This window comes from Puntigrus tetrazona, chromosome 25 (assembly GCF_018831695.1).
Source record: "Puntigrus tetrazona isolate hp1 chromosome 25, ASM1883169v1, whole genome shotgun sequence".
Classification (NCBI taxonomy): domain Eukaryota; kingdom Metazoa; phylum Chordata; class Actinopteri; order Cypriniformes; family Cyprinidae; genus Puntigrus; species Puntigrus tetrazona.
This window is the reverse complement of record NC_056723.1, coordinates 9,001,982-9,026,324: the sequence shown is the minus strand read 5'-3', so window position 1 is coordinate 9,026,324 and position 24,343 is coordinate 9,001,982. Positions and strand designations below refer to the sequence as shown.

Genomic DNA, 24,343 nt, shown 5'->3' with positions numbered 1-24,343 from the left:
ACAATAAAATGAAATAAAAATATTATTATGACTGATATCATTACTAATAATAATTGTGTGTAAATACATCATTAATAATAGTTATGTTATGTGTAAAGACATCATTAAGATAATATTATTTAATCCGAAAAATATTAATATTAGATATTTCATATGTGACTTTTTTGTTAATAAAAGCCTGGAGTTTGTTTATTTTGGGAAAAATCCAAATATTTTTCCTCTTTTTCAGTAATAGCATATTATAGGAGGTTTCGTAACAGCAGAAATCTTTAGAAAATGCACTTCCTGAATGAATGTCTTTAAATGAAAGTAAAAACAAAACAAAAAGGTACTTATCCCAAACAATAGTGAACGACACTCACTGCGTAGATTCGGTGGCATGTTTTTATTCCATAAAGGGTGTTTCTTTGAGATGTGTTCCCCGTGAATAACTGCGCTTCCAAACATCATCTCCTGAATGAATGCATGCGTGTGAATGAATGGAATTCAGCCACAGTATTGTGGCTTTCTGATTTATTTATGTTAGCGGTTTCCATCAAAAAAGCTTGCAGTGAAACTCTTGTAATACTTCTGTTTATACTGATGATTTTGACAGTGAGGGTGAATTTAAAAAGTGTTGACCCAGTTTACAACCCCTCATAAACTTGTCAAACAAACAGGCGAACGAGGCGAGATCTCTTTTGTAGAGATGTTATTAGAAAGCGAAGAATGTTTGCTCCTGACAAAATATTTGGCACAATACCTCATCCAAAATAGCCTTGTTTTTCCAGAAAAGAATCCTTCCTGGCTGTGCCCATCGGGTGCTGCTGTTTTCCTGCCATTCTTTAGACTATCACTTGATTCTCTCTTGTCTTCCTGCTTTGAGCCTCAAGAGCCTGTATATTAGTGTGTTCCTGTCAATCAGAACTTAAGGGAGTTTGTATTAAGGGCTTATCTGGCAAAGGTACAGAATACATGAATACATACATAAATCTCAAATATTTTAGCGTAAATATAAATACATGAGCTCACACACATAAATACAATAAAACCTAATCAAATTCTATTTTTTTGATTATATTATGCTCATTATACTATTATTACTGATACAATTACAATTATCAAAGATCATATTATTTAACGTGAAATATTCTTATATATTTTATATATTTTTTTGTGGTTAATATAAGATTTGAGAATGTTGCCGATTTCCAATTTGTTTAGTTCGAGAAATAACCAAAGATTTGATCTTTTCTGTTAATAATAGCATAAAATATGGAGGTTTCAACAAGACACAACATGCTTGATAGGCGTAAGTATCTATTATATTCTTTATTCGTTTCTACAGTTGAAAACATGAGGAAAATATTTCAAGAATTACTAAGGAAATGCATCTAGTCTAAACAATCTGAACACAAGAGGAGTGCTACAGTATGAGGCATTAAAAAATTACAAAAAGACAAAAGTTTAAGATCACACTGAATAGAAACAAAGTCAATGTGTCTTTACTGCAATGAAAACAACTCTTTGAGAGAAATCAAATGCTAACATCAGTACAGAATCCATACCAGAGAAAAATCAAAACGCATGCAGCCTTAATGCAGAAATCATGCTGGATTATTAGAATATTCTTCAGTGTTTGTTACCTTGAATACCACTTCAATTCTCCTCAGAGAAATCTCTCCTAAAGCTCTATTAATATTAATTCATATTAATACTCATATCATATTGCACAAGCCCAAAATCGTAAATTTATTCGAATGGATGGGTTGGGGTGGAGGGGGAAATCACAATGCATCATTTTGAAAACATTATGTAGATTGGATGGTCATATCAGAGATTCAGTGCCACCGTAAAAATTATTCTAAATTAGATTTGCACCCGTCCTGCATCTCATTATGACTGGCTCAAAGCTTATAATGCTAGTGTGGCCCCTTTAAAAAAAAAATATATATATATATATTACACATTTGCTGACAACGTAATAAGAAAAACAAGAGACCACTTTGGCTTTTAAGTATTTTTGTACCGTAAAAAGGTGGTTTATTTGATAATTATGCTGGAATAAAAGTAAAAATTCAGTAGCACACTGCAACTGATTAAACTGCACCTGAGATCCGTGGCCATTCAAATGAAACAAGTGATCAAATAGTAATAATAAATGATTGACCGTCACATTTTATGTTTAGTTTTAATGAGGCTGTAAAAACTGCATTGGCCTATTTTTTTTAAAAACTTAATGGATTTAAACCAAATATTTTACACAAGAAACAAATGGCTACTTTCATTACATAATATACAAATTAGCATAAAACACAACCATATTTTGTGATTTCATCACTTACTAACTTAAACTACTTCATAAGATAAGATATAAAACAGCGTTTCCAACCAACCTAACACAATGATTCCTGTGTAAATAAATAAATTGTGACTTATTTGGTATGTACAGTCTTTCTTTCCAACTGATTGTAATTGAGATCAAACTGTTACAACTCGTCTGTAACACAATAAAACTGTAGCCTATTTTCTAATATGGTCATCTAGGGTAAATTAACATTAATATACATTAGCATTGACTTTCATCTTCAAATGGCCACTGCATCAGACTATCATTAATACAAAATGTTTCATGTTAAACGCGTCGGGCTGTGGGTTTGAGCTTCGTTTGCTGCCGGCCGCTGTGAAGCGGGTCCCCAGCTGTGCAGGGTGGTGTGGCGATGGTGCCCTCTGTTGCTAAGAGTGAGGCAGTGCAGGCGTGGTTGAGGGAAGAAGGAATGGAGGGAAGTATAAAAGACAGAAGGAGAGAGAGAGAGAGAGAGAGAGAGAGATGGAGAGGGAGGAGTTCTACTCATCGCAGCCCAGCAGCTCCATTCGCAGGGTAATGCGCTCATGCCACGCCCATGGCAGGATGCGGACGAATCGCGCGTAGAAGGGGGGCTCGAACACGTTCTTTTTGTGCACGTTGTTGTCGCTGTTGCCAGGGAAAATCTGCAGGTGAAGCAGAAGGAAATAAAGATGGGGTGAGACAAGGACGTGACAGACGGATGGGGGGAAAAAAGGCAGAGTGTGCGGCCAACGCTGTGGCCAGTTGAAAAGATGTGTTAAAACGACATTCTGTCTTCATCGAGTCGAGACTTCGTTTCGTCTGTGGGATGCAAACGAGGATATTCTTGAGGACGGTTTCAACTTATTTTTGTCCAGTTCACTCATTTCCTCAAAATATCTTCTTTTGTTTTCGTAGGATTGGAACGACGTGAGGGTGAATAAACCGTTATGGTTATGATTTTTAAGATTGATCAGATACAAAATAAAAGCTTTTGTTTGCATATTATGTGCTGTGTATATTTATTGTTTATATATAAATACACGCATCCATGTATATATTTCAGAAAAATGTGTTGTTTGTATTTTCAGTATTTTTATATATAATATAAATTATATGAATATAAATATGTATTTATTTAGACACATAATAATAATAATAAACAGTACACACATATATATTATGTAAACAAAAACATATTTTGTATGCGATGAATTGCAAGTAATTGTTTGAGAGCACTATATTAGTACTTATTTATAGTATGAAATCTAATTCAAGTAATTTTATTAGGGTTTTTTTCTATTTAGTTTTAACTGATTAATTATTACTTTTAGTACTTCAACCTTAAACATATTTTATTTTATTTATTTTAATCAAGGCAACATTTCTTAAATCTTACATTTTTTTCAAAAGTTTTTCAGGAAACATTTGCATTTTATTTGAATTTACAATTGTTTTAATTAAGTTAAAACTAATTTTTATAGTTTAGGTTTACACTGAAAACTGCCACTAAAACATACAAACATAGTTTTTAACATAATATTTATGTTTCAATATCAGTATCAATAGTTCAGGCATGAAATTCTACATTATATGCAATGTTTCCAGCCAATCAGATTTAAATACTCATTACCGTTTACCTCTATAACCAGGACAGTGAATACTATATCTGCGTGCTATGTAGGGCCTCATCTTAACCCACCTCCTCCCCAGCACCGCCTGTCTAGATCTAATACGGTAGAACCTCCTCTCTCTAGCAGGAGCATGTTTCTTTTTCATTTTATCATCCGAACATTTAGCAGAGACAACTCTACAAAAATGTCTTAACTAAAATGCTTTTATGTAGGTTTTTCCATCTTATACCTACCAGTTTTTATATTCCATCTTATACTATTGCTTATTATAACATATTTTATCAATATTTTAAAAATAGTTTTATTTGATAACACAAATCACAGCCACTAAAACATAAAAACAAAAAGGTCAATTAAATCGACATAAAGATATAAAACCCACTTTTGTTCAGAGCGAAACATTTAATGGATAAGGATAGGACTTGTTTTAAAGGGAGCTAGGCAATAAGGGGTCGATTTTGAATTGACTTAAACTGAGGAATCCATTCATGGTAAAAAACCAACCTTATCTGTTTTTGTCTTGTCGTCTTTGAGTATGGTCCAGTACTTGCCGTCATCACTGTGAGCCACTTTAAAGGCAGACACAAATTGCACGTTGCCAAAGTCTTTGGCCCCTTGTGTGATGATCCCCGTGATGCGCTTTGGTCTAAGCAGGTCCACCTAAAAGAAAAAAACCCAAAAACAACTCAGCAAGTGGTCTTACATCAAAAGCTGGCATTTAGTTATAATGATCTGCGTTATGACAGATTAACTACTGGCCTCCAGATAATTGCGTAATTGTAAGAGCATTGCTGTTTGTAAATGATAGCCTCTGAGGACAGTGCAGATTGAAAAACTGACGTTCTGCCTCTGAAAGGTCATCCAATGTGTAATTGTGCTAGGATCCCAAAGCAACGATCAAGAATGTATTCATTTCCTATGCAAACACTGCCAGACATTAACAGAGGAGGAGATGCTCAAACTCAACTTGGACAGTATCCAGGCAATAATGGCTTTGTTCAAAGTTGGAGTAATATATATGCACCATCGTTCAAAAGGTTTGAGGTTAGTCAAAAAAAAAAAAATTAATAATAATAAAAAGTTAAGAAATTAATTTATCATGGACATTAAATTGATTAAAAGTGACAGTAAAGAAATTTAAAATGTTACAAAGGATCAGTCACATCCAAGTCACATCCAAAATAAAAGTTTTTGTTTACATAATATATGTGTGTACCGTTTAGATTTATTATGTATATATTAATACAAGCACATGCATGTATACATTTAAGAAAAATAGGTTATGTTTACATATTAAATATGTTTATACACAATATAAAATATTGTTTTTTACTTTAAATATATGCCACTGTTGTTATCACCTTTTGTATATGTATCACAATGTCCACAACTCTATTAAGCAGCATGACAGTTTTTAACACTGATATCGATCAAATGAAATGCTCTTGTGTTATGGACTCACCCCAGATGTTAGACATGACTGTAAATGTAAGTAGGATCTGAAGTGAATCTGTCAAGTGTGTCGTCTCACCTGCAGCCACTCGGAGCGGTTATTGGTGGCTGCGGTCCAGGCGTTGGTCTTGCCCTGCTTGTCCAGACGAGCGTAATGCGGGTGCCAGGTGAACGACTCGATCCCCCAGGTGCGGAAAGTGCTGGAAGCTGTCATCTGCCTGTCATCGATCAGCCGTGACTTGATACCTAGCGGCTCGGAGCAACCTGTCGTGTTCAAATACACTGTGAAGTGAGACGACAGAAAGAGGGAGGGGACGGGACAGGAAGTGGCAGAGAGATGGATGGGAAGCGTGTCAGCACAAGCAGCACAAACATCAGCACTGAGCAAGTTTCATGCAGATGAGCGGCAAGATGCTGTGTGTGAGATGGGGTGTGTGTGAAGCGCATGCAGGCGGTGTGTGAAGCGTGCTGTGATGGACAGCCTGAGAGACACAGACAGTGAATGAAACATTGACATGAGTGCCTGTTTTTATTATTAGAAATTAGACTTTCATGTAAGGATGCATGATGTTACCTACCATATAGGCTGATATTAGACTTTAAAATTTTTTTATTATTGTTATTTTATCATTTTGTTTTGTTATGTTTAGATGACCATTGTAAAGTTCACTTAAGTTAAATCTTTTAGAACAGTAATAACTACCGATAAATGATTCATCTCAAACTGAGTATCTATTGCTCATACTGTACATTAAAATACTGAGATGCAAATCATTATATACAGTAGTTTAGTAAATCATTATATTATTATTTTGTTAGTTACTAAACTATGTATGTGTGTGTTTTACATTAATTACATTACATTAATTACATTAATTAATTAACTGGCTAAATTACTTAAATATTTTAGAATTCATAATGCAGTTTTATTAAAAGAAATTCTTTAAAAAAGATAAATAATTATTTTGAAAAATTGTATATTCACTAATTCATTTGCCAAAACGTTAATAATTATCAGTTTATAACATCAGCCAAAATATTCTAATGTACCAGTGCTGCCCTACTTTTACAATATGATAATAATATAATTTTAAACAATCAATGACAAAAAAATAATTTTTTTGTACTAAGCAGATACCACAAAAATTAATTATTAGTGTATAAAATACTTACAAATGTATGTTAACCAATCAATATAAATTATTGTTTTACTTGCCAAAACATTAAATGTTGATTTATCATCTCAAACTAAATATTTTAATGCATCAGTGCATCCCTCCCTACTTTTTACGATATGAAAATAATATGATGTAATAATACATATTATAACGATATTTTAAATGAATCATCAAGAAAAGGCTTGATCTTTCTTAATCTCCTGCATAAAACAAGAACAAATTGTACCAAGCACATGCCACGCAAATTAACCGGTGCTGTTGATCATTACTATATGCAGCTCAAGACGTGTCAAATGTGCTAAATAAGTCAAATGTCTGAGAGGTTTCTGCTCAGAACGTTTACTGGCTGGAAGATGTGACTTTGTTCCTTCAGCCAAGCAGGCTGCGGTCCTTAACTTCACCACAAACGAAGACGAGCAGGAAATTGTGATGCAGCTTGCTCACTTGTTCTTCCATAAAACCGCAGCAGTATTACCATGCGAGTTGTTTTGTCTTTTGGCTTCCATAAATCTGTTCTTAAGAATGTATAAACATGCAAAAATATCACTGGGACTTTACCGTTGAGTTCACAGCCCACCAGCTCCATTCTCAGTGTGCAGGCTTTACGGCACACAACAGGAACGATTCGTATGTACTGAGCTATGATTGGAGGATCGAACAAGTTAGTCTTTGTGCCATCGTTGTCCATATTACCAACGAAGATCTGGAGAACAGAAATACAATTTTTAGTTATTTAAAAAATGTAAACATAAAAATACAATTTTATAATATAAACAGTAGACAAATTTTAATCGATTTAACATATTTGGATGAATGAACATGTGTGTGCTTTTATTAAAATATGTCACACACACACACACACACACATACATATATATATATATATATATACACACATATATACATATACATATATACATATACACATATACATATACACATATATAGAGAGAGAAAACAATCATTTTTTTTAATTGTTATGTTTTTCTTGTGTTTTATTGTCTGCAGTTTTATTGAGTTTAATTGGTATGCACAATGAAAACCCATGATTTGTAAAAACGTTATAATAACTATAAAGCACGAGATTGCAAGCATCATTACAGTATAAACTGAACAGAAAACTAGTAGATACAAACTGCAGGCTGTCACACAGACGCGTGCCGCACACACAACATATCTCCGCATGAGAAACGTTTATTAGACCAGAAGAGTGTGGTCTCAAAATTAATGACGAAAGATCCAAGATAACACCAGCAGGAGTCACTCATACTTCATTAAAGAAATAACAGGCATTTGAATTTGATGAAACCGTTTTATGTTTGATTTATTGATTGTTTATGTTGCTAATGGTGGTTGCTAAGGGTGTTGCTCAGTGATACCAAAAACTATAGAATAGTTTCCCAAAACAAAGAGAACGGAGCTGCACTTGGAAGCTCGAGAGGCGTTTCAAAGATGGCTGCCGAGTAACATGACGCACACACACACACATTAATCAATTACATAAGAAATGTAGTGCAGTAATATATAAATTATATTACTACTATGCATCACCCTTGTCCCATACCCAAAAGTTTAATTCTAAACCATAAAAATCCAATGCTAAAAATTTAATAAAGAGAAAAATGAGTGAATCATCACCACATCTTTGCTTTGGCCCTCAGGTCTGTACATGGTGTAGGTTCGCCCATCTAAACTGGACGCCACCTTAAAGGCTTTGATGAACTCGGCTGTGCCCATGCGACTGGCCCCCTGGGTAATGATGCCAGTGAAACGCATCTTCCTCTGCAGGTTGATCTTGCATTAAAATAAATAATTAAGTCACTTTTTGCGTCAACAAATAATATTCGAACCCTGAATATGTGAACCAAACACACTTGTTTACCTCGATCCAGGGGTTCTTGTCATGTGTCGCAGAGGTCCAAGCGTTAACAAGTCCCTTGTTATTCAGTCGGGCCAATTCGGGCCCCCAGCGCTGTAATCCCAGGATGCCGTAATACACAGAAGAGGAAGAAATCTGAGACTCGGCAATGCCTCCTCCTTCCATTCCCAGCAGAGAGATGCATCCTGGGGACCAGAGCCAGACATTAGCAGATATTGAAGTACTCAGGAGACAAACAGGCTTACTGTGCGACAGACAGATGGATAAACAGTGTGATGACCACATTCACATGAGAGACATAGACATTGTGTGCTGAATGAAGTCACCAAACCAAAAGCCAAATATGTGGAGAAAATAAAAAAAGGAGAGAGAGAGAGAAACTGCGTGTGCACTGGCAGTGTCCTACTTACGCAGATTGCAGTGCTTTCCCACATAGGGTGAGGGACATTTACAGGTGAAATCACCATCAAGATCTCGACAGGTGCCTCCATTCTGACAGGGCTGGCCAGCACAGTCATTCACATCTGCGGGAATCATAAGGTTTCTGTAAAACTCATCAAAACTGGTCTGGACAAGCGCAACAGTAAAATAAAGCAGTTGTCTTTGTGACCTCTAGGTGGCAACATTCAACTTCTACAATGGTCTGAGGTACATGAAAATGAAAAATTCATTGCTTTAAAAGCTAAAATTATCTAATATACGTATTTATTCTGCAAAATGGTTTCCAAATAAGTTTGTAACATGATATATCCTTTAAAGTCACCTTAATGTATTGGCTATAATAAACATTCTTATTGCTTGAACTTTTTTTTCTGATTCTCATTTCCTCAACAATTTACTGAAATATCTTCAAATAGAACACTTTATTAAATAATTTTTCTGCATTTAATATTTTTATATGAAATATAAAATCTTTCTGTTCCATTTGTTTGTCTTGCTTAATTTACAGTTTATATTTTAATTTAAATTGGATATCAATTGTTCTTTTTGATATTCTTCTTAAGAAGGTAAAGAACACTGGGTAAAAACAGAGGTATTATTGGTTCATTTGTTTCTAAATGTATTATACAGCAATTTAATGCATTCTGGAAAAATGTTTTTTTAGCATATTGCTGAAATTCTAAACATACGCTGAACTTGTTAAGCAAGTTTTATTGCCTACAGAAACTGGCATAGAAGGTGAGGAATGGAAAAGTGATGGGTTAGAGACAGGTGGAACAACTGATTTTCCCTCATCTAAAACCAACCCTTCACTGCATTTTAAATGGAAAGAACTAGAGTTGGAAATTAAACGACAAGAGCATGAGATTCGTAAGTTATATTTGCGTACAAAAGGACAAGGAAAGAGCATGCACAAACTGCTGTTTCTCCTCAAATTGTTCAGCCTGCAGAGAATGTTATACATAGATCAGCTGCTGTAGCTTCATTTGATCCTATTAAGCATATGAAGCTTGAACCCCCATGCTTATTCTATTGCATTTGATCAAATTGCGACTAACATCAGATGCTTAAATCAATGATGCAAGCTCACTGTGCCGAGTCTGGTAAGGATTGGGCTGATGATCTTCCTTTGCTCTTATTTGTGATCAGAGAAACTATTCAAAAAGTTATTAGGCTACAGTCCTGCGGAGCTCATTTTTGGTCACATGGTTTGTGGCCCATTAAAATTATTAAAGTGAACAATTGGTTGCTGATAATACTCCGCTTGTTCCTGTACACACAAGGTATGTGAGAGCGAGAATTAATTTGGCAGCGTCTCCAGCTGATATGAAGAAGTATTATGGCTGTAAAAGTATCGCTCATTTCAGCCAGGCGAGTCAGCGTTGATGGGAGAAAAAAAAAAAAAAATCGACTGACACAAATTGTCTGATTTGAAAGAAAATTGTGACTATTGTAAAGTCAATGCAGTAACCAAACCTGATTCTGCATTGACCAAGTTGGTCCTGCAAACTTTGCTTGTTTTGTTGTTTTTTTCCTGTTAAGGCTAGCAGGGGGGAAAGAAATTGTATTTTATTTGCTATCTGATTTCTAGGTTTTGTTTATTGTAATTTTCATTGGCAATTTGCCCCTCCTGAAGTTTTTTGCCCCTTAAGTTTCGTTACATAATAAATATTATTTTACGTGCACTTTTTGTGTCTCGTAGTTGAGAAATTGGTGGTGAGAACAGGGACCCCAGGGATCTTTCTTAGAGAGATCCCTGTTAGTAGTTACGGACCGGTTTATTTTCTCTTTGAATAGCAACATTTAGACAGCTATGTGTTCTTCTTCATATTCACAGTCTTGGAAAATTGCTGTCCTGAGAAATGTTTGCTCATCCAGTCAGAGATGTATCACTCTGTTAACTGCAATAAATGTTGTCCAGAATGTGGGTATAAAATTAAAGACTGAAATACTTGTCATAAGGTTTGTCACAACAGCGACCCAAAATTGAGGGCAAATAAAAGGAACCCACATATGACACAGCATAATCTCAGCACGACAGGATTTTTACAGCCGTTCATTAAGAGGATATAGGAAGCTGAGGGAGGCCTGCTGAAGTTTCTAATCCACTTAAGAGCAACAGCGCCACGTCAGATCACCAACATGCTTCCAACGCAAGTGTGTCAGAAATATTAAAAGGTCAATATGAAGACGCACAGCAAGGGTCTATAACGGCCCTCATGTGCCTGAGGGGCAATATATGTTACGAAGAAAAAACGAAACATTAAATGGAGAGTAAAAAGAAAGAAAGTCACTCTGCAATAGAACATTCCAGCAAAACTGAAGGAAATCAGTGGGATTATCTGATGTGTGCAGATGGAGCGTGACTGGGTGTGACCGGTCACAGTGGTCCAGTGCCAACACAGTGCTCAGACATACTGAAACACTTCCAAACCTTCAGAGGTCAGCGAGCAATACTTCCCTATAAGCGTTCGGAGCAGTCACTTTATGCTGGACTGACCTAAAACAACTGCTGAATAAATCACAGCTTCAAGCTGCATTTTTGGCGTTATCCGTGTATCCTCTATATTCGTAAGATAAAAGATTAGTACATAGATTTGTTTGGTTTTACCACTGAACATCACTAAATTACAGTGGCCCTTGTAGCGCACAACACAACGGAAAAAGACTGAAACAAGCCGCAACACACTGAAATTAGCACAACACGAGCGGAAACAAGAAACACAAAGAAAGATATTTCAAAAAGGTTTGTCCATGGTGACCCAAAACAACCTGCTTACAAACTTTTCTCAAAATATCTTCCTTTGTGTTCAGCAGAACAAAGAAATTCATGCAGAATTCAGACTACTCCAGGGTGAGTAAATGATGATACAATTTTGATTTTGGAGTGAACTATTCCTTTAGGTTGCAATTTAGCATTTAAAATATATGAAAGTTACATATAAAAATCTATCAAATACATGCATTTCTTCAAAAGCATATCAAGAGACTATAAAAAATTACAATGTACTTTAAGGTAAAACTTCAGAAATGATAACAAAGTGCACTTTTAGAAGTATATTTAAGTGTGTTGAGAAACGGTCGTGAAAGTAGATGGCCTTTTATACCAGTAATATTACATTATCTGCAAGTACAGTTTAAAAAAAACAAACATGTTTTTAAGATTACACTACAAATGCACATTCTTTTTTAAAGGGCCTTACATTTCAAGTTTCCATTTCAAGCATGGCAACTCGGAATAAAACTGTAAAATGTTAGCGGTTATTCCTAATGTTAATGTAAGAAGTGGATCATTGCTGCCCACCGGGAAGCAATTCAACACAGTAGTGCATTGTATTACTTTGAGAACATCGATATCTAGCTACATAATGTGAAATGCAATCTTATGTCCATTGCAGCATCATCCAAATCAATAAAATGCAAGGTCAGCAGGTCTCCACTTCCACATGTGACGGTGAAATTGGGGCATCCAAGAGAAAAAACTGAAGCATGCTGGGAAGGAACAAAAGAAAGCCTTTACAACTGGCTGGTTCTGTAATGTCTTAAAATACAGCAGCTACACACTGAGTCTATGCAAAAAACATATAACATATTCTACATTCTATTGTCTTTTTATCCGTTTGTGAAGATGGCTGCACCATATATGTATTTTTTCATGTCAGCCTATTGATGTAATCTATAATCGTTATGCGCTTGTCGCTAAACGAGGAAAACTAAACTTAATGTTATTTGATTGCTTCCTTTGTGTCTTGGCAACTGAAATAATGCAATTAACACTGAAGAAAATAAATAAAAATATGTATAAATAAATAAACTTACCATAATTGTAATCATGAAAGACATTTAAACTAAACTTAACCTAAAATGAAAACTGAAAATATAAAAATAAAAGATTGAAAAGAATTTATAATATTAATATATACTTTTATAGGATCTAAATACTACACTGCTGTTGATTGGTTTGAGAAATGTTTTGCACTTAAGCCCCAACCAGCCATTAAAATCCCTTGACCGCAATGCTGAAGTTTAGTGTGAAAAAAGGAAAATTAAAGACACTAGTTGAGAAAAATACAGCAATTAGAGGTGAGAAATTCGAGTGAGAAAACTAGCTCTTATTCACTGGAAAATAGGAAAATTACACCGTAGTGGCAGAAGGGCAGCACCAATTTAGCTAGCTAGCTTTAAATGCAGGAATCAAGCGCTTCGTTAACGCTTCGACTTACTTGCAGACACACAAGAGAGGCACTGATTCTGCATTTAAACCCTCCAGCAGGTTTCTATTTCAATCAGCTCAGCTAATGTGACCAGCGCTCCACTGCGTAAAAGCTTTTGACACAGATTTCACGGCCTCTTGCGGGCTTTCAGACCAATTTCATGCTGTCAGTGAAACATTGCTGCCAGCTGAGAGCTGAGGATGTGCGGACTTCATTTACTTTGCCTCCTCCACTTGCATTTTACCCCAGCAACAGGGCTAGCGTGTGACAGCGTGGGTGTGCTACGCTACAGTCATATTTTCATTTGTGCTGCCACTATGTTTGGCACAAACTACGCAGTTTGCGTACTCCACAATCTTTGCCATCATCCGAGCATGATTTAGACGTCTCCCAGAGGGATTAAGAAGCTTTTAAACAGTCAATTCAACGTCATTGCTATTCTAATCTAGTCAGATTCCCAGCCACACTGAAGATGAGCCCGTATGTTTAACTAAACCCAGTCAAAACATCACAGCCCTGCTATCAAGCGCGAGAAAGCTGGCACCGAAGCCATAATGTCCACCGTAGTGAGAGAGAACGTGAGGGAGCCTCTGTGGTGAACTTAATTAATGCCGTCTTAAATGTATAGCATGAAAAAGCAGCATTCAATTATGGAAGGATTTCTGGCTTTGCTTTTTCTCTTCTTGCAGATTAATGCGCTGCCCGTGAAAGGACAAGATTACTTTGTCAAATCTGTGAAATCAAAATGAACTCCTCAAAGTAACGAATATAATTGAGAATGAAAATGAGAAAATAACAATTAACCAAAAAGTGTTCCTTTTTTAAAAGGAAATCTTAGTTTCTGCCAGTTACTCATCCTCATGTTTTTCTAAACTTGTATGAATTCATTTATTTTGTGGAAGACGGAACTCACTGACTGATTACAACAGTTTTTATTCGCTTTAAATAAAAATAAGAAAGTTTTAAGGCAATTTTTAATTCTTTTTCTGAAAAAAAGGCCAAATCCATTTGTCATTAAATTTTTTTTTTAATGATTTTATTGAAAATGATTTTATTTCGTTTTAAATGTTCTCTCCGGTCTTAATAGTTGCATGCGTTAAGATAGCAGAGATTTGACCATCTGCCCTCATTACATCCAGATAGAGCTCCTGGAATTGACGTACTTGGTGAAATAATTAGTCATGCATTTCTAAAGAGAACAGCTGCATGTGATATATTAGCCTTGCTGTGCAAAACAACAACAAAAAACTCTTCAATATAAACACTTTCTGCAATACTGTGTCTAATTCGTCCTTGCAAGGGAGATACGGCCAGACAAAGTTCATAAAGTTCATCGAAAAAACATGTATGCATATTTAAACTGCATCAACCAGCATGCAACAAGAAGCTGCTAATGCAAATTTACCAAAGAAAAAGTGCTTCCACTAATATGAACGCATTTTCAAACGCAATTTTTATTCATTAAATCAGTCAATTTTATAAAAGCGACTCACTGTTCTGGCAGTGGATTCCATCAAAGCCTATCGAACACTTGCAGACGTATTCACTGAAGACGTCTCCTCTTCGAGAGTTGGCAACGATTTCACAGAAGCCATCGTTTTTACAAGGGTTAGGGTTGCAGGGCCCTGAGAACAAAGGTCGTATGAGCAACGATAAAGCTTACTTGAAATGCAAACAAGTAACCTTTAAACATATGCGTTCACATAAATAACTGATAAGACTTACCAAAATCAGTCTTGTTGCAGGTAGGCCCAGTGAATCCTTCAGCACAAATGCATTTAAAGGGGTCTTTTCCTTCTTCTGTCACACAAGTTCCTCCGTTCAAGCACACATTTACTTCACAGCTGTCAGCTGAGAAAAGACAAAGACAGTGGATTTGATATAACATCCATTATTGACTGAACTTTTAATAGAACTCAGTGGGGTTATTTCATTAAACACGTAGTTTTATACAGTTATACATGTGACCCTGGACCACACAGCCAGTTGAGGTTGAGTATGTATGTTAAAGTATATTTGTAGCAATAGCCAAAAATTGCATTGTATAAGTCAAAATGATAATTTTTTTCTTTTGTGCCAAAAATCATTAGGATATTAAGTAAGGATCATGTTCCATGAAGATATTTTGTGAATTTCCTACCATAAATATATTATAACTTAAATGTTGATTAGTAATATGCAACGTTAAGGACAACTTTAAAGGTTTTCTCGGCATTTTATGTGCACCCTCAGATTCCTGGTTTCAAATGGTTTGATCTCAGCCACATATTGTCCCATTCAAACTATACAGCATAAATCTAAATAAAAAAAATTGACACTTATGACTGGTTTTGTGGTTCAGGGTTACACACACACACACACACACACACACACACACACACACACGCATATATACATACACAATTATATACAAAGGATTACAGAGAAAATATTTGCGTTTCATGAACCATGGGTTGTGTTTCAGAGCCATCAGCAGTATTTTCTGATGGTTTAGAATTCTGTTTCTTTTAAAAAGGGAAGTGAAAAAGACAATGAGTTCACTGTTTGGTCATGTTTTTATTAGGGTTGGACAAAGTGGACACGACCCAAATTGCTGACGAGGCCACAGCATTACAAACGTTTCTAGAAGTTTCTTTGCAGTCCTGTGGTCTATATAAAAATTGTTTGTGAAGGTCAGGAATCTTTACGTGGGCTAGCAATGGACTGAGGAAAAAAGTATGGAAATGCAAATGGAAATTTTGCTGAATATAATAATATATCTTGTAATTTAATAATAATAATAACAACAACAACAACAACAAAACTTATATGCAGTTTTAAATAAATTTAACAACCGCCTAAAGGATCAATGCAAGTAATAATAATAATAAAAAAAAAAATAATATATCCAAAGTGAAGGAAAAAAATAAGCAATAAAAACATTTTTGAACTACATATTTGTTTGCTGCATTAAGCTAAGGAAACTGCACCTCTTACACTTTTATGAACTGTATATGCCGAGATGAAAAAAACAACAACATCCAAGTTTAGTTTTTGGAGCCGTTACTATCTTTAACTGTTAATTTTAGCCTTACACATACAGGCCTTGAATTTGCAAAGCTACAACTTTCCACAATCTGTGCCGGATTCCCACAACTCTGTGTAAATGACACCTCAGTGAGAGACTTCCTGCGCATCGTTGTGTCTTCCCCTGGCGTGGATCCAAAATACCACAACGGAGACACTCAGCGGAGTTTATTCGAGGTGAGCAGCACTCGAAATGATAATTAGCCCATGTTTCAAGCAGCTCCACTGCAGGTTTCAACCGTGTGAACTTGTTTTGCGCCAAGACATCATTTGGTGAACAATCTCCTCTAATTGTGACAAAAGGCAACGGCCTTCACGCTCAGGACTGAAGCTTCTGGGATAACGATAAAACCCCGGCCTGCATAAACAGAAACGCTCTTATCCAAACGATTTCAATGTTTATCTTTGGAATGGAATGCATCCTCCTATTCACACTATTCCAGAAGGCTGAATAACAATTCCTTTGAATATTCTCAAGGAAAAAAAATTCCTTTGGAATTGCTTTTGATATAATACCCAAGGAACGAAATGTTTAGCAACTTAGATCAACCCATCCATCTCAGCTAAGCACAAAAAAACTCCAGAGGGAACAGAAACTGTTTATGGATAGTCTGAAGGATTCTTACCGAACAGTTATGACAAAATCGTCAAAGTTAGGAACTGAAAGTTATTCACTGCTGCTCAATAACTTTAAACACAACTCAATTCCTATTCACAATTCTGCTTTTGTTTCCATAAAAATGTGACTCTGAACAGAAACAGTTTTTATCTCTCTGAAAGGAATGTCTTTGCCACTTTTTTTTAATTGCTGACATGGGCAAACTCTTGCATCTAACAGGATAAATTAAGAAAAATGAAAACTGAGCCATCATTCTGTGAAAAGCAAAATAAGACATTTTGCAGAATGTTCAAGCTGTTATTTTCCATGCAATGAAAGTTTAAGTTAATCAAGTTTGCTTTTGTAAAATGCAATTTGCAAAACAATTGTTATTATCAAAAATTGTGTTATTTTAATTATTATTACCATAAATAATTATAATAGTATTGTCAAATGGTAAAATCATGCTTTATTGCATCTAAAATACAAGAAATAATTATACTTTATATATTTAAATACACACACATGCATGTATATTTATGAAAAAATATGTTGTTATATATATACATACACACACATACGTAAATATTATTTGTCTATATACTGCATGTATATATTTATATATACACATAATAAATGTAGAAAGTATACACAAACAAACTTATTTTGGATTTATTAATTGCTGTGAAATGTATGATGGCACTAAATAATAATAATAATAATAATAATAATAATAATAATAATAATAATAATAATAATAGATTGGAAAAATGATTTTGTTATATATTTAACTATTTAAAACATTAATTTGAACAGTGTTAAATGTCTTTTCATTTGTCCGTTTAAAAAGTATCTATTGATGTTTTTAATGTTAAAAATATTTTATTTATTCATTATTATTTTCTTTTTAATTATTCTTATTCTTTTAATTCTCTAGCCACTATTCACTTGTACTGCAAGGAAATTGCAAAAAATAAATATCAGAAACTTATTTTGGGAAGAAAAAAATATAAATATCATAGAATGACATGAGGTTGAGCGATTTCCTACATAAACTATTACTTTTAACACTACCTGAGATTAGACGTATGTAAACAAAAGAGGGTGGATAATAATTCATGTCACGGATTCCACATCATGATGAATCACCTAACAGTATAGTTAACCTAGTTAGACTGTCAGAGAACTCAATGTTGGTCTAATACGTTCTGGAAGGCCATTACAGAACTGAACACATCAGCTGAACACAAAGCTGTTTGATGAAGTGAAACATTTGATCAGCGTCTCATCAGCTGAGCTGGCCTTTTGATCAGCAAAAGCTCTGAAATGGGAGTGAGAGCAGATTATTCCCACAGGCTTTCGGATAGATGGCTTTAGGCGCTATAGTATATCACATGGTCTTTCTCGGAGTTAAACGTGTTAAGGCAGGCAGCTGTGGGAGTGTTCGCTGCTCTCTCACAAATGAGGCACGCAAACAAGGACAAAGAAATCAGAAATGAAGTCTGGCCAGGCAACTGTGACCCTGAAAAACAAGCGGGCAGTGCTGAGCCAACTCACGAAATGAGCAATAACCAATGTGCAACTGACCCAGTCCCAGTATGGTCAAAAACTCTTATTGTGGCTGCACTGATATTAAAAATGTGCAGCCTTCAAGGGATACACCTAAAAATACAAATTTTGGAACAGCAGTGGAGCTAAGAGCTGATGTGTTACAATATTTTTGAGTTCGTGATACTAGTGTCACAAAAATGACAAATGTCAGCTTTAAATTTTAAAGTAAACAATCCAATAACGAGCATATTTGATGTGCTACCATTATGGTTATGGTTTGCCAGAAAAAAATACTACATTTTTTTAACTTAAAGAACCAAAATGAACAGTTTGAATCTGAAAATAACAGAACAGCTCAAAACCATAAAACCACTAGCTCCTCCGATTCATATATCTGGGACGTCACTTGAGTCATTTCAAAAAGAAGCAAGGCCTGACCTGCAATCTTATGAGTACAAAAAAAATATATTAACGAATGACGCTTAAAAAGTAGGGAAGGGCTTTAGAAATGAGTCACTGGCATGAGGAGTCATTCGGCTACAATCTGCTGAGCGGATCACGCACACTTGGCCAACAAAAGAACCCTTGACTGTCTTATTAGGAACAGGTGCAAAACAAAAACAACAGACTGGAAGACAACCAAAACACTGCACACGTGCATGTGAGCGCACGCAAACGCAACAACACACCTACAAACCAATCCCGGTCTGATTCTAGGGGATCAAGAAAAGATAGTTATCATATTTGGGTCTTTCACTGTTTTTTTATTTTATAAATAATACTGTAACTTTCACAACTCAAAAAGTCCCTTAAAAAAAAAAAAAAAAAAAAAGAGCATTTATTGACGATATGCTGCCAATGTTTATCGTAGTATTTTTGCTGGTGTCTATTTAGTAACATTTCTGTATTTTGTCTGTTGAATGTCTATATTTTATATACACACACACACACACACACACATACATATATATATATATATATATACACACACAGTTTCTTTATTATATATATTATTTATAAATGCATAATAAATATACACACTCATGTGAACAAAAATTATTTTTTGTTCCCGATTACTTCAATTATTTGACAGCACTAATTATAAGAGCACTTAAAATGATCAATGTAAGAAAAACAAATTAAGAAAAAGAACATTCTTTGCCTAGACTTGACACTAATAAAATATGTATACAAGATCCAAGTAATGTAACAGAACCTTTTAAGTTGTCAAAAATAGGAGATCTGTGTCTAGGTGCTGATTTATATTACAACCTCTGTGTATATTTAGACTCCTAAAGTGTTAGTTTACCTCTAGTGCTTTATAAGGCTTATTGCTTGATGCTAAAGGTGTCCTGGAATTGTTACTCCACATTACTGCTGGTGTGAATATGCATGCGTGTAGGTGTGTGTTAATGTACAGTGTGTTTTCTCAGCTATGCGGTCATTCGCACATCATTTAAATGCCTTCAAACGGCTCTGGGGAACTCGGTGTTCCAACCTCGCATTCCTACGTCACTGAATCCCACGTTAAAACTCCCAGAACAGCTCAATGCGCTGAGCCGTGTGGATTGCACCTCTTAATGACCAAGCAAATGATCCATAAAGATATGGTCTGCACATCAGGAACATACTGTTCTTTGACCAATAAACACCTTTTTTTTGGTGAACTGTCAGTGAGCTTGCATCTTCAGGTGAGATTTCTGTAAACTAAAGGCATTTCTCTAGAACACCACAGCCATCTGTTCTTAAAAATAACCCACAAAGACTAAAAATACACTCTGACGTACAGAGAAAACAGCCATTCTCTAAGGCAACGCAAATAGGCTTATAATTAATCTTACTTGGAAATGCTATAAAGCAAAGCATAATATTTTGGCATGATGCTTTTACACGGATTCAAAATGGACATAAATCCAGTGCAGTCGATCTGTTCAAAAACTGGTAACGAAAGTTTCTGACAAGTGTCGAATATGCGATTTTAAAAATTCAATACAGCAGATTGGAAAATGGAGCATGAGACCAAGATGGAGCGAAATGAGAACTGCCATGTTGCTCTGCCTATGAATGAAACATTGATTAGGGCTTATTGAAAATTAATCACAGGAGAAGCAGTCTCATTGGGGTTCTATTAGGAATGGAGTCAGGACAAATGAGCCCATCCCCGGAGGGGAAGACCCTGCTGCCAGATGGCACGGGCCACGCGACAGCTTTTGAATGGCTCGCAAACACATTCTTGCAAAAGAGAGCGAGTGAAAAGCGGGAGGCAGTGCAGTCGCTATAATTAGCGTACTCTCCGTCAGCTGACCTGAGAGGCCTGGGTTACGTTGATAGAAGTCTGTGTTTGCTGATTTTAAGCAGTTTTTGCGAGATTTTGATGGATGAGCGCTGATCTTAGATCAGCTTGAGAGTACAGCTTCTATCCAAAGCTGTTTACCTTTTCAATCCCATAAGTGAGCCAAACAGTTCCCAACTTTTAAAGGGAGAGTTGACGCAAACTAAGAGTCATCATTTAATGTGGTTCCAGACGTATAGGAGATAAAGGAGATAAATGTTTTTGCTATTCTCTTTCATACACTGACACTGAACGGTGATCAGCAGCTGTCAAGCTCAAAAAGTACCTAAATCCGTAAAATAAATGGTCAATTTGACTATGTACCAAGTGAGGAACAGACTGATATTCAAATCATTACTTAATAAAAAAATATTCTCAGATTACTTGATTATGTCAAATATCATGCCTTGGTACTAGATCCCTTACTATTGATAGTTGGCACCAGGTTTGACAAGCTTTTCCTTACTTGAAGCTATAGTATGGTTATAGAAGAGCTGGAATAAATTGCAAAAGTCATATAGACCCCCTTTTATGGTGCTCTTTGCCCTGCATGGTCACCATCCACTTTCAATGAATAGAAAAGAGCAGCTACTAAACATCTGCTTTTGTGCTCCATGGTAGAAAGGAATCACACAGGTGTTGAAAAGCCACAAAGATAAGTAAATGATGTGCAAAATATCACAGAGTGCCAATTTCATCACCCGAAGTGTGAATGAACAAGATCAATGAGGTGACTACTGCACCACTTGAAAACCTGGCAGGAAATGCTTTAACACGGAAAGCTCCCTAACGTGGAACAAAACCACAAGCAGTCAAACTTACAGTAATGAAACTGGTGATGAATTTTCCAAAAGTTTGCGCAAACCTGTCCTGCTGCACTGGTCATTAGTGGCAGGAAGTACCCTTGCCTCGTTGGGCATGTTAAAGTGGCCACATTCATTGGAAGTGACTCAGTGATTTGGTCACTTGAGCCACACCTACAGACCGGAGCCAGATCATGGCCTGAGGCTCGACAGCACGCGGGAAGTGTGTGCTTAAACAAGGAACAACATCCTTGGAGGATAAAATGAGGGATAGGGCCAATTAAATAAGTAATACTGGAATCCAACACTAAAAAAAAACAACACATGGAACTACTAAAAATGTTGTATCTCTCTTTGCTAGTTCAGGGTAAATGGAGGAAATTCATTTAGATATGCTGTCAAAAAAATCTTAACACACATGAGTGGCAAATACATGAAATTTGGTGTTTAAATGGTCTTCCACGTCTGACCATTCAACTATAAAAGTCTGCTCAAGCCTGTAGGTCACTGAGAATGGTCCTGAAATCAGGACATGATGTTTTGTATAGACAACAAAAGGACAAAGCAGAGAGCCCAAGGCGTTAAACGCAAGTACAGACACGAATAATATACATTTTGGTCTAAGAGAGACATCATCTAGATGACCACAGGGACTTTCCATAAAGTGCAGACGCCAAGACTTGTTTACATGAAGACAGTGCGAGAAAGAATGACACTAAACATCATTCATTCATTACTGCATGTACCAAAGCAAAAACACGGGCTGTATGACACACGCACACACAAAAGTATTATGAAAAGAAGCTGAACATTTAAAACGTTTAACGTCAAACTAACACGGACAGTAGACTTTAACTTGCTTTTTTTCGTGAATGTAGTTTGCCACGCCGTTTCTATAGCGCTCAGCGCGCAGACGAAAACAAAAACACTTACCGCTCGCGGTGGAGACTGTAGCGGCAAGAAGACACGCCGCAAAAAGTGGCAAACTAACAGACAAGCTTGAGAAAGTTCTCATGATGCCTAACTGTAGTTCTTCGGTGAACTTCTCGTCGGTCTCAGGAGTCGTTCGGTGTGAATCCGCTCGCCGTTATGACTACGGGCAAGATTAGAGGCGAGAGAGGGACAATATGTGCGCTCCCACGTGTATCTCCGCTCTCAGCCAATTACATCCTGTTTTTAAAACGTGGCCACGCCCACGGCCCCGCCCCTAGGGTATGTATTAGAGCGAATAACGGTACGCTGCTCGATTGACTTGATACAGTAAACAAAACAGCTCGGTTTACAGAACGAGAAAACGTTTGGTGGTTTCAGGCGTTTTGCCGTGTTTACATTGGGGGGAAAAAACGGAAAATATTTACTCATGTTGTTTCAAACCTTCATAACTTTCTTTCTTCTAAACCTAGCTACAAAAAAATCTACATAGAACGTTTTTAAAACCTTAATGTGTCGGTTCCCAAAATCAAACATGAACAAAAAGAACCTTATTGGAACGTTCTGTGTTTGACAGTACCATATTAGTCATATTTCTTACTAGGCATGTATCTTTTTCATATAATGAAAGTGAATGTGTTTTTTTTTTTTGCTCCACAGGTATAAATAACAAAATAATGATAATCTTTATAAGATCTTAAACGGAGCTGATTTTTCCGAATGCACCATTAAGGCTTCTGCAGATGTTGAAAATGTTCATTTGAACCTCAACTCCAGCTTGCTGTTAAATTATGCAACTGAAGATAACGTTCTTTTGATAACAAGCCTAATGGAAAGCGAGATAAAGCGGATTGTTGTGGCATAAACAAATGCTGCATTCTTGCAAAACCATAATTGGGCTTTGTAAGGTCAAGGTAGTGGGTGTATTGCTCCAGCTAAGATGCATTTATGTATGCGGGTCGATGCATAGTGTGGGTGACTGTCAATTGGTGATCATGCTTTTTTTTAGCATCTTGCGGTTTTGTGTATATGCAGCATAATGCAAAGCTGGTGGACAATGTAAACCGGACGATCCAGTAAACTTTAAATGTTGAAAGATAAATACAGGCTGTATATTAGTTAAGCCCAAACTTGAAAGAACTTCACAAAGTCAAAACGTTTAAAGGGTAAGACCAATTGTTCATGCACCACTAGATTCCATTTTTTGCATAATGAAAAATAGCTTATTAATGTCTCTCTTGGCTCTGTTGCTGGGGCCCTTAAGAGTTTGTGTCTAAATGCTCCTCCACAGACACTTTAGCCAGTCCCACTTGATTTGATTGAATATAAAGCGAGGTTGATTTTCCTCCAGCGGAGCCACTAATCTCTAATAACATAATGGATGTCGGCTGTGGGGAAATCATGGAGCTGGATTTTAACATCAGACATTTAAGATCCTGGCTGTCTCACAAAATATCCATCTTATTTCGCGTCACATATAGTGACTAGCCGAGCCTTATTTATGGCACTTACTGGAAATAATACAATCGTTTAAAAGGGGAATCAGATCAGTTGTGCATTGCAGAGTGCATTTACTTGGAATTTGCCGTGTAATTGATATATTGAGTCTTCAAGATGTTCTTGGACTGCTGGTCCACTGCTGTTGTCACTTTTGCATCTGTTCTCTCCAATTTCTGTGAGAACATACCACTCTGACGAAAGCACTTGTAATACATGGAAACTGTAAACAACTTGCTCCAGACATGGAGTGTGTGTTTTCAGTTGTATCCTGCCATCTTGTGGAAATGATCAAATAGCACATGGTTCATTGTCACATGATGCTGTAAAACTATCTATCTATCTATCTATCTATCTATCTATCTATCTATCTATCTATCTATCTATCTATCTATCTATCTATCTATCTATCTATCTATTCTTCTTATTTAGCCTGTTCATTTGTTCGTTCATTCATTCCTAC

The 24,343-nt window shown here is 36.1% G+C and overlaps 1 protein-coding gene across 2 annotated transcripts; it reads right to left on the bottom strand.

Annotated features, from left to right (window-relative positions):
* Positions 1-1,296: 1,296 nt before the first annotated feature.
* LOC122331126 (lactadherin-like) lies at positions 1,297-22,599 on the bottom strand. Of its 2 annotated transcripts, none has more exons than XM_043228600.1 (10): positions 22,387-22,599; positions 14,829-14,954; positions 14,597-14,728; positions 8,859-8,972; positions 8,452-8,633; positions 8,208-8,363; positions 7,128-7,272; positions 5,471-5,673; positions 4,444-4,599; positions 1,297-2,970 (listed from the first exon to the last, which is right to left on the bottom strand). In XM_043228600.1, the coding sequence occupies exons 1-10, from the start codon at positions 22,466-22,468 to the stop codon at positions 2,827-2,829; spliced, it is 1,440 nt and encodes a 479-aa protein (XP_043084535.1). In that variant the 5' UTR covers positions 22,469-22,599; the 3' UTR covers positions 1,297-2,826. The 2 variants fall into 2 exon arrangements, with proteins under 2 accessions (XP_043084535.1, XP_043084536.1); XM_043228601.1 differs by having other exon boundaries at positions 5,471-5,655; positions 22,387-22,598.
* Between the last annotated feature and the right edge of the window lie 1,744 nt (positions 22,600-24,343).

What these genes read in the sequence shown, in the direction of transcription:
- LOC122331126 (XM_043228600.1), bottom strand. Translation starts at nt 22,468, where the DNA reads ATGAGAACTTTCTCAAGCTTGTCTGTTAGTTTGCCACTTTTTGCGGCG. An exon ending in GGGAAAGCACTGCAATCTGC is followed by an intron (nt 8,634 to 8,858) that starts GTAAGTAGGACA and finishes TCTGGTCCCCAG; the next exon opens with GATGCATCTCTCTGCTGGGA. An exon ending in ACAAGAACCCCTGGATCGAG is followed by an intron (nt 8,364 to 8,451) that starts GTAAACAAGTGT and finishes TTTTAATGCAAG; the next exon opens with ATCAACCTGCAGAGGAAGAT.